Here is a 10,408-nt window from a genome sequence, read left to right as displayed (position 1 = left end):
GGGCTGGATGGGAGGAAGCACAGGGTGCCTATCAGGGAAGAGGATGTCTATTTTCACAGCCCTGAGATTGGGAGGGAACGCGTGGTGGGCTTGTGGGGAAGTGGGGACCTGCTGAGGTCAACCGAGACCACTGGTGCTGCCTGAACGTCTCCAGTGCCTGGCTTGGGGAATTTCCACTCAGGGCTCCAGGGTACCTGAAGGTTAAGATTTCCACCTGGGAACACGTGACAGTGTTCCCTTCACGTGTGGAGTTGTCCTTCATCTCACAAGTGCCCGGGGGTAGGGGTGGGGATGCTGCCAGCTCAGAGCCCTCAGACAGAACTCAGCCTACCCAGAGAACCCTGCTAAGAGGTCAGGCCAGCATTTCAGAGTGCTTTCATCTCCCTGGGGATATCATTTCTACACCTCTCGGGATGCTACTGTGAGGGACAGAGAGGCCAGTCACAAAGGTGATCAGACCCAGCACTGCCCATGCTCTGCTGGTATCCCTGAGGAATGGCCCATCAGGACGATCATGGGAGCCTCGAGGAGACCTGTGGTCCAATCTTAGTCAACCAACAAAGACTTCTTGTAGAGGCCTTGCTCTGGCACAAAGACCCTGGGAGCCACGGAGCGGCTGTCCTGTTATTCCTCTGTTGGCTCCTGGCGCCATCCCAGCCCTGGGGACTGGAAGATATTCTGCCTTCCATCTGCTCCCTGGACAGAAAGTGCAGCCCTCCTCAGAGGACCTCATTATATGCCGGAACTCTTGCTGGGATCCCATAGGTGCATCCATGCAGGTGTGACATCACAAGTGGGATGTGTGTCCCCGGGGCTAAGTGAGGAGCTGTAGGTGGAGAGGAAGGACAGGCCACCATGGGAGCACCCTCGAACCAACTGTGGCTCCAGCCATTGCTCACTGGTGGCCAACTGCACCTGGAGCAACTTCCTGCACCAAGCCCCGCTGCCACTGCACCTGGGACAGCTTCCTGCCGGCTCTCAGGGGACTCCGGGGTTCCAGAACAGGCCCAGGGGCAAGAGACACCAGGGTGGGGCCCACTGGATGGTTGGATGAAAATCTCCTGAGTGAAGGCTGGGGACTCACACCTGCCTCTGAGTGTCTCTTTCAGCTGCCAGTCTGAAACCCGGGGGTGGGGGCAATGCTCTGGTCCTGCCAGCTGGTGTCCTGGCCGGTGCCCTTCTAGAAACCTTCTTGGACAGCACAAGGCAGACCACTAGCTGCAGCAGCAGCAAGGTCCCCCCAGAGGAAGGAGAGGATGCTGGGGTTCATTTCGTTGATCTGGATGTCCCCTTCCTTTGGAACACTCAGGCTAGTGGAGGCCAGAGACTCTTCCCTACCCTCACGTGGGTCCCTTGCTCCAACCAGCCCAGGCAGGCAGGTGCAGGGTAACAATTCCCCCACCGGCCCCTCCTCCCGTCTCATTCTTCCGGTCCCAGCTCAGCCCATCTACCACGAAGGCAGAGAGTGCCACTTCTTCCTATCCGGGCCCCAGGCAAGGGCAGGCACTCCCTGGCTCCTGTATACCTCAGACACCTCCAGCGGCTCCTGCCATGGACAGGTGGTACCTGGGTGAGTCTCCCAAGCCTGTCTCTACCCCTGCCCTCTCCAACTTGGATTCAGGGGACTACCAATCACTTTCAAACACACCTGCTGGCTCCTCACAACTGTGGGAGAAGCAGAAATGGAAGAGGCTGTCCTAATAAGGTGGGGCACCTCAGTGCTGAGTCCTGGGCCTGCTGTGATGTTCAAGGCACCTCTGAACCAGAGGCTGGGGAATCAGCTCTTCATCAGCCTCCTCCTCCAGCTGTGTGTCTATCCATCTGACTTCAGACTGCTGAATCACATCTTAGTCCCCGTACTTTCTAGCTACCTGCTCTCTGGCAAATTAAAAAAAAAAAAAAAAAAAAAAAACGGGACGATGCTAGTCCTGTGCTTTCCTACTGAATCATTAGGTGATGGAGGGGTTACTTTCCCAGTGCCTGGGACAGAAAGTAGTTGTCGTTCTGCTTTCCTGTGGCTTTGCCTACCTGTCCACCCACCTGCCTGCCTATCCATCCATCCATCCATCCATCCATCCATCCATCCATCCATCCATCCATCTTTCTAACTGTCATATGTCTTTCTAACTTGCTACCGATTTTTCATCTCTTACTCTAGAGAGAACTCGTAGGGGCTTACAAAGGCCGTCACCAAGGGCTGGGGGTGCCGCTGAACTGCGTGAAGAATGGTCCCAGCTCCGCCAGCCATCTTGGGACCTGGGTATTCCAGTTCTGGCTCTCTCTTTCTGTGTTCCAGGCTTCCCTTTTCCTTGACCTCAGTTTTTTTCTGGTCTCTGGAGGGCTATGGCACTAAGCTCCCCTAGAAATGTTTGGGGGAAGCAGATGTTCAGCCTTAGTTTCTTCGTCTGTCAAATGGGGCTACTAGAGATTTAAATGGGGGTCTGTGAGAGCCGAGAGCCTCACATGTGGGTGCAGCCTCTCACAGGGCAGGGCTGCTGTCTATGCTTATGAGCGCGTGTCACTGGGCTCTGAAAGCTCGGGAGAGCTGCGTGAGTGCACTCAAGCTGCACAGCCAGGGCCGTCTCTCTCCTCTCCTCTACTTAGCAGAGAGTGTGTGGCTTTCCGACGGTACCATTAAACAAGGCTGATGTCTGTCCCTTTTTAAGCGATGCAGAAACGCGGTACCCACTGTCCCCGGCTATATTCTGATAAGCCCGACTCAGTCCCCACAAATTTCCCTGAGTCCTGTGCCCTGCCCACTGTATAGACAAAGGGATAGAGGCGTGGAGAGGCAAACACATTGCCAAAGGTCAAAGGACCAGCAAGTGGTGGAGCCAGGGTGTGAGCGCAGCTATCGGTCCCCTGGCATCGGTTGAGGGGGGACTCACAGATGGAGCCCCTCCCTTCAGAAGGACTGAACTGCACCAGGGGACTAGATATCATTTATCTATCTGTCTGTCTGTCTATCCATCTATCTTTTATCCACCTAGCTATCATCTCTCCATCAATCTATGGTCTATCTATCCATCTATCACCTATGTAGCCTGTATGAATGCACATATGAATGTATATATATATATGTAAGTATGTATGTATCAGCTATTTATGTGTCTATCATCTATGTATCTATCTATATATCATCTGCCAGTGATGGACATTAGTCTGTTGAAGGCCAATTCTACTGTCTAGAACCCCCAAAAGCCTGTATAGTACTCACAGAAAACCCACACCATAGTTCCCAAGGGGACAGTCACGGTGAAGTGGCGGGGGGGGGGGGGGGGGGGGGGGGAGAGACAGCCTGGTAAGGATGGGCAAAGCTTCTGTGCCCTGAGCAGCCATCAGTCCCAACTCTCACTGGCTGTGTGACCCTGGGTAAGGCCCCTAACTTCTCTGTGCTTCAGATAGCTCACGTCAAGTAGGGAGGTAACCCAAAAGGGAGAAGCCAGCTAGAAAATGCTCCATAAGCCAGAAGAACAAGCCTGGGCCTCTTCCTGAAAAGTCTTAAGTGCATGGTGGACAGCCACACTACGAGGGAGTGCCGGGCATTAGGGTAAGACGTCAGCCAGGGATGCATTTCAGACTGAGATGTGAGTGGCTGAATGCGGCCTTAGGATCAGGACAAACAAAAGGAGTCAGGACTGGCTGTTAGGGACAGCAGTGCCACAGAGGCTCATCCTGCCGTGGACCCCAAGGTTCAGAGGACTTTGGTGAGAGGGGGAGGCAGGCCAGGCTCCTTAGGGACCCCTCAGGGAAACATGAGTGCCCATGGGAGTGTTAGCTGCCATGGTGCTATCCACAGGGGCTGGCAGGGAGCTTCTGAGGGCTGAGGGACTCTGACCTGACAGAGTACCCCCACCCCCACCCCACCCCACCCCCGCGGGCCATTCACAATGAGTGCATCTTGAAACTTCCACTTCCTCAGCCCAGCTGCGGCTTCCCCAGCTGATGGAAGAATACTGTTGCTGCCCATCCGGGCCTTGCTCTCTGGAAATTTCCTTTGGGAGGGGCTGGAGGCTGCAGCCAGCCCCTCCCTGCCTCTGGCTCCCCCCCCCAACGCCTCCCCCTGGCCTGGCTCAGCAGGAGCCCCTCTGAGCATACTCAGCTTTTCTTGTGACCAGGGTAAATATTACCTGACACTGTTAATATTTAATGCCCCCCACCTCTGCCCTGGCCACCCCACGGCAGACACAATCCCTGAAGTAGAGGCTGTAGGAAGACTGTGCAGGAGCCCTGGTGGCCGGGGAAATGACGGCTGGTGATGGTGAGTGCAGTGGCCGGTGGGGCTGGCAGGACTGCCTGGGGGGCAGCTGAACCCCCTTCCCCTCTGGGACTGCCTGGGGGGCATCTGAACCCTCTTCCCCTCTGGGACTGCCTGGGGGGCATCTGAACCCCCTTCCCCTCTGGAACTGCCTGGGGGGCATCTGAACCCCCTTTTCCCCCTCCTGCTCCCTTGCCTCTGGGTTTCCAGCCAGTGGCTCTCTAAGAAAATTAGCAATCAGAAGGGCCCCAACTCCCCCACCCCCATAGAAAAGAAGCAAAATAGTAGAAGTCAGAGCAGCAGAAGTGTGTGTGTGTGTGTGTGTGTGTGTGTGTGTGTGTGTGTGTGTGAGTGTGCGTATGCTTGCTCGTGTATGTGTTCCTGTGTGACTTTGTTTTTGAGACAGAATCTTGTTCTGTAGCCCAGGTTGGCCTGAACTCACCGTATAGTTCAGAATAACCTAAAATCCACTGCCATCCTCCTGCCTCAGCCTCCCACCCCCTGCCCAGTGTGACTTTCTAATACTGGTTGGAGAACTAAGGCCACAAAGCGGGCAGAGGCTGCCTGGGTTGGGAGTGGGAAGAGCAGTCCCGGTCAGCCTTCCCCAGCTGGCTTGGGGTCACAAGAAGAGCCCTGAGTTTTGGGATCCACAGAGTCAGGCTTGGGGCCCAATAGGGACCCTGCTGACCCTCCTATCTTCAGGGTTCTGACCCAGAGCGCTGGTGGAGGAGGGGCCCATCAAAGGGTTCTGAAGGGGAGTCCTGGCTTGGGTGTGGCTGAGGCTGGCACTAGCTCCCCACATGACCTTGACTAGGACTGAAGCTGGGGAGACTCACTGCTCAGCAGCCGAGCCTGGGTCCCTGTGGCTTCTCCTCAGATTCTGGCCTTCCTGAACAACCCAAACCCAAGGTCTGTGAGGCACTGGCCACCGGAAACAGCTGGGCTCGCCAGGCCCTGAGGTTAACCACGACAGGGGGCACAGTTCAAAGTTGCCTGGGAATCGCTAACTTGTTCACCCCTTTAGAAGGGGCCTCAGCCCCCTAGGGCCAAGAGGGTCTCCAGCAGGACAGCAAAGGGTGCGGCTGGCATGGAGGGGTGGGGTGGCCGCAGCTCTGCTGGCCGGTGCCACCAGCCATCCAAGGGCAAGTGCTCTGAGCTCAGGGGGCGAAGAGAGGAATATTTGCTTTCACCAGGATGAAGGGGGCCACAGGAGGCAGGGCTGGGGCCATACAGCATGTGGATAACTCTTCCTACCTGTCACTTGAGAATCAGAGAGACCCTTTGCCTGGGTTCAAATCCCAGCTCTGCCCCTTACCTGCTGTGCGGCTTACTTACCGTCTCTGTGCTTCAATCTCGGGTGGGTTAGAGGGGGGTAACACAGTGCCCCACCGGTGGTCTGAGCCGCTCCTGCATTCTCTTGGGCCTGGAGTGCCCGGACACTGAGTGCATATTCCTCATCCTTGTTAGTTTACCCTGAGGGCCAGGACACAGGAGAGCAGAATCCAGGATGAGTCAAGCAAGCCCCGATTCTGCCTTCGATTTCCAGGGTCTTTACAAAATCTCCAGCGACCCGCGGTTCCCTCCTCCTGTTCCCGGAGCACCAAGGCTGTGTTTTACTCCTTCCTTTATTTCCTAGATACTGCTCCTCCTTGAGAAAGTGGAATTATGTAGTAGAGGCCACTAAGGAGCCTCCCGGGAACCCGGCCCTTTGGCCTGTCCTTGTGATATACAGCAGGGAGCTGGGGAGGACCACACCCTCCTGGGATTGTGAGCGTATCACCCCCCTTCCCGGTCCAGCCCACCCAGATCTCCACTTCAGATGCCCCGAATCTGATCCCAGGGTGTCCACGTGATGTAACCTTGGGGTGGATGTCCAGTCCACTCTTCCCCAACTTCCCCCCGCCCATCTGGGCCCTTGGGGACCCTTTGAGAAGTCCGGCCTTCCCACGGCTCTGGGGTCGTGATATCTTGCTCATCCCACCCCTGGCTCTCTCCTCAGGTGGCAGCGGCAAGGGGGCAGAGGATCCGTTCCACTATGGTAAGCCAGTCCTCCCCTGCCCACCCCATCAGCTGGCTCCCAGCCCTTGTGCCCGGCTATCTGCTCTCAACACCACGGAGAGGGGGGGGCCGGGGGACTGCTGGTGGGTGGACTTGGGAGGTCTGCCAGGGGCTGTTCTTACACCACCGCGCATGTCTCCTCTCTTCCAAGACTATGAGACTGTCCGCAAAGGGGGCCTGATCTTCGCGGGCCTGGCCTTCGTCGTGGGGCTCCTCATCCTCCTCAGTAAGTGGAGACTGGTGGGGCACTTCCCAAAGTCATACAGTAAGGGCACTTACCAGTTCCCAACCCACACTCCACCAGCCAGAGGAGGAATTTAGGAAGTGTGGGCAAGGGGACAGACAGCAGGATCCCGTTTCCTTCAGGGTGCCCCCTAGCGGCCTTGGAAGGGGAAACGGAGAGGGGAGTCTGGCTGGGCAGCAACTGGGGCTGGGGAGGCCAAGGGAAGCAGGCAGGGCGGATCCTAAGCGGATCGGGGACATCGCCTGAGGTGGCCACACCCTAGCCACCCTGGCCATTAGGTGGTCTCAGCGCACTGAGGGGCAGTACCCATGCCCGACTGTCAGCGTTTGAGATGGATGGTGAGGGCAGTGGTGGCGCACGCCTTTAATCCCAGCACTCAGGAGGCAGAGCCAGGTGGATCTCTGTGAGTTCGAGGCCAGCCTGGACTACCAAGTGAGCTCCAGGAAAGGCGCAAAGTTACGCAGAGAAACCCTGTCTCGAAAAAACCAAAAAAAAAAAAAAAAAAAAAAAAAAGAGATGGACGGTGAGACTCACAGGGAGAGACGTGTGGCAGCTCCCCTCCCTGGGTGGGTCTGACACCCACCCTTCCCTGCATTGCGGGGAAACTAGCAGGGCTGGGATCCCCGCCCTGGGGCCTACACCTGACTTATCCCAACTCTGGGATGGAGGAGGCTCCATTTTCCCTGTTTAAGGGGGACAATCTCCATCAGTCTTACAAGATTTGAACTAGCATCCTAAGACAGCTGTAGGGGTGAGGGGGTTCCATTAGGAAGGAGACGGGGTAGCCATGGAGGGTTTCAGGGGGAGGACAATGTCCTTAGATGTCTTCCGGCGCTGGCAGGCACAACAGCAGGTGCTCACTAAATGCTCGTTGCCACCAAAAGAAAAATACCAGAATCACAATCAGGAAGGCGCTGGGTGAAGCCAACAGGCTTCTGTGTTCTGGAGTTCCCCCATGCTCTGGTTCCTGCCACTCCCCCCTGAAAGCTGGGCTCCTGGATCTGTCTTGGAGGGGAGGGGGGGGCGTTTCTCAGAAGTTATGAGCCTAAGCAGGGATTTGAACTTTGGATTTGGTCTGTCCTCCTCCAAGTGTGTACCAAGCAGCTGTCCTGTTGTACCCAACACTGTGCTGGTGGCAGCATGAACTCTGGTCCCAGCTGCCCCTTTCCACATGTTCACGGTCCCCCACAGAGCCGGTGCAGTGAATAGTTGCTGATTGACCCATTGCTTGGTGGTCCAGCCCTGTATAAACAGAGAAGCAGTTAAACATTAGACTCCGAGCCCCACTGGAGGAGGCGGGGTGGGGTGGGGGGAGCAAGCCTGGCAGAACGTTGGAAATTGGCAACAGGGTCTCCTTGGAAAATGGCAGCAAACTTGACTGTGTCTTTTCTAGGCAAACGATTCCGCTGTGGGGGCAGTAAGAGACACAGGTGTGTGCTATGGGGGAACTGGCAAGGTGGGCGGGGCAGGGAGGAGGGCAGGAAGCTGTGCCTAATGAGGAGGAGGGCATCCACAGTCTGGGGGACCCCAGGCTTCCCCTCCCTGTGCCTTCACCCTCTCTTCATTCTTCCCCATCCCAGGCAGGTCAACGAAGATGAGCTGTGACCGTGGGTACGTTCCCTTCAAGGGGCATGAGGGCTTGGGTAGAGAATGCCTGTGAGCAAGAGAGAGCGAGCAGAGAGAAATCTGGGGAGGGGGGGCTGTCCCCATTAAAGTGAGGACTGAGGTCTGAAGTGGGATGTGTGGAGTAGGGAGGCTGCAGAGGGGTCCCTGGGGATGGTAAGAGGGACAGGGACAAAAGTCCCGGCCCCAGAGGCCTCCTTCCCAGCTCAACCCCTGCCTTTGTCTTTCCAGAGCCGCCAGTGCCCACCGGTGCATGGGTACCACGGATGCCTGTCTTCCCCAGCTGTACCCCGCTGTTCCATCAGTCAGCACTCAGGCTGAAGGGTGTGCCAGGCTCACTATGACCCCCTTCGTGGCCATCCACTCATACCTCTTGATCCTTAACTTCCTTCCTCCCCTCCCCAACTCCTCTGACAACCCCACTTCCTGTTCCAAGTTGGGGTACATGTGTAGCCTCATCTCACTGGTTTCCAATGAATCATTCTAGCAAGTACCTGCCAATGAAAGCAGGCTTGGTGTGGTCATCTCTGGGCGCCTCATCATTCACCCCTGAATAGTTGGGGACAGAGACCTCTGCCTGACTTCTGGGTGCCCTGCAGAAGTCTGAGGGTGTCAAGTTGAAGGTGACTGGGTCTGTTGGGTTGTGCTGGATGCTGCTGCTGTTGAAGCCTGGGTGCTTCCATGGGGAAATTGCTTCTTGGGTGCTCTTGGCCACCTAAGAGGTAGCTCTCTGTGGCCACATTCACAGGTTTTCCCAAGGTGCACTGCTGTCCAGGGTGGGTGGGTCTGAAAAGCCTGGTGCTGGGCTTCAGCTCATGCTCCCGGCACACCCGTCAAACCACCCTCCTTGGGTGGGTGGTGCCCAAGGAATTCCAACTGGACCTGGTCCTACCCATCTATTTGGGTGTTGGCTTGCTTCATCCCTGGGCCAAGAGTGAACAGTGAGAGTGAGTCCATGGTTACTGCTCCCTTCAGCCCTGTCCATCCGGGCAGACACCTACAAAGGGGTCCATCTCCCTCTCCCTCCATTCACGTGAAATCTCCAAGGAGACTGGAGGGCTGGCAGGATGCTGGTACCATCTGGTGCCTGGCTTCCTTATCTGCATCTCAGAGTATCTGAGCAGAACCCTGGGCGACAGCATTGGAAAGGAACAGACTGTGTTTGGGTGGACCATACAGTCAGCGTGGACAGGCCATTTCACTTGGTACTTAAGCCTTCTGTCCTAACCCTTCGCCCCTAGGCTCTGAAGCCCACCTACCCACCTGCCCACTCATCCCTAGGTAATTGAAGACAGTCCTTAGAGACCATTCCAGTGTATGGGAGGGGACGCTAAGCACCCCTCCCCCGCAAGAAAGGCAGTGACTTGTCTACACAGGGTGACATCCTGCCTGCCTTTTTCTGTGAGAGCTAAGAGAGAAGCCTGGGGTGGAAGGCCGGGAGCCAGCTGAGACCGGCAGTCAACTAGGTAAAGTCTGGTTACTAGCGTCCGTATCACGCCAATCACGCCACTGACAAAATGTGACCCCACCATTAAGTAGAACTCGGTTATGCTGTGCTTGAGCTCCCTCTAGAGGGTGGGAGGAATGAGCAGAGGTCGAGCAGATCTGGCCAGGGTTAGGACTGGGGAGGAGCTAAGCTCTTCAAGGTTCCTGCATGCAGGGCCAAGGCAGAGATATTCAAGGTCTGTGGTTCAATACCAAAAAGTAGGAACCCTGGAAAGGCGTCACATTTCTAGAATGTTCTATTCACCAGCCCATCACTTAAATGGTCTTGGGTGGGTCACTTCTTGTCCCTCAGCCACCCACCATATCTCCTCTGTTCTCTAAGTGACCAGACCGGCACACTGGAGGTGGACCTTGGGGCCTTTGCCTGACCTAGGCCTAATCGTATGTCATCCTTGAGCAGGAGGTGCTGGGCACAGGCATGAGATTAGCTGGCGAGCCTGCCTTCCTGTCCCCATGCCCTCTGGGGCCCTCACCCAGGCTGAGGCTCGGTGAGCCTGCCCAGGGCTGAGGACCACAGCTCTAGGGGACATTCTGATTCTGTGACCTGCTTCTGGGCCAGGATAGTTCCCTTCACTCTCCTGGAAATTCACACACTGAGAGTTACTGAACTTGCCCTTCACTCTGGAGAGCTGTACTGGATTACAGAATATAAACCGAGTCTTGAAAGTGACTCTGGCCTCAGGGATACATAGCTTGGAGACCTAGAGGCCTTGGGGTGC

At 56.3% G+C, this 10,408-nt stretch overlaps 1 protein-coding gene across 2 annotated transcripts; it reads left to right on the top strand.

The window, feature by feature from the left end:
- Positions 1 to 1,429: 1,429 nt before the first annotated feature.
- LOC114691201 (sodium/potassium-transporting ATPase subunit gamma) lies at positions 1,430 to 8,689 on the top strand. Of its 2 annotated transcripts, none has more exons than XM_028866433.2 (6): positions 1,430 to 1,570; positions 6,258 to 6,296; positions 6,468 to 6,542; positions 7,954 to 7,990; positions 8,141 to 8,171; positions 8,415 to 8,689. In XM_028866433.2, the coding sequence occupies exons 1-5, from the start codon at positions 1,552 to 1,554 to the stop codon at positions 8,163 to 8,165; spliced, it is 195 nt and encodes a 64-aa protein (XP_028722266.1). In that variant the 5' UTR covers positions 1,430 to 1,551; the 3' UTR covers positions 8,166 to 8,171; positions 8,415 to 8,689. The 2 variants fall into 2 exon arrangements, with proteins under 2 accessions (XP_028722266.1, XP_028722267.1); XM_028866434.2 differs by lacking the exon at positions 1,430 to 1,570 and adding an exon at positions 4,107 to 4,261.
- Positions 8,690 to 10,408: the final 1,719 nt, after the last annotated feature.

Source organism: Peromyscus leucopus, chromosome 7 (assembly GCF_004664715.2).
Source record: "Peromyscus leucopus breed LL Stock chromosome 7, UCI_PerLeu_2.1, whole genome shotgun sequence".
Lineage (NCBI taxonomy): Eukaryota > Metazoa > Chordata > Mammalia > Rodentia > Cricetidae > Peromyscus > Peromyscus leucopus.
This window is presented reverse-complemented; position numbering and strand designations above follow the sequence as displayed.

What these genes read in the sequence shown, in the direction of transcription:
- LOC114691201 (XM_028866433.2), top strand. An exon ending in AGAGGATCCGTTCCACTATG is followed by an intron (nt 6,297 to 6,467) that starts GTAAGCCAGTCC and finishes CTCTCTTCCAAG; the next exon opens with ACTATGAGACTGTCCGCAAA. An exon ending in GGGGGCAGTAAGAGACACAG is followed by an intron (nt 7,991 to 8,140) that starts GTGTGTGCTATG and finishes TCCCCATCCCAG; the next exon opens with GCAGGTCAACGAAGATGAGC.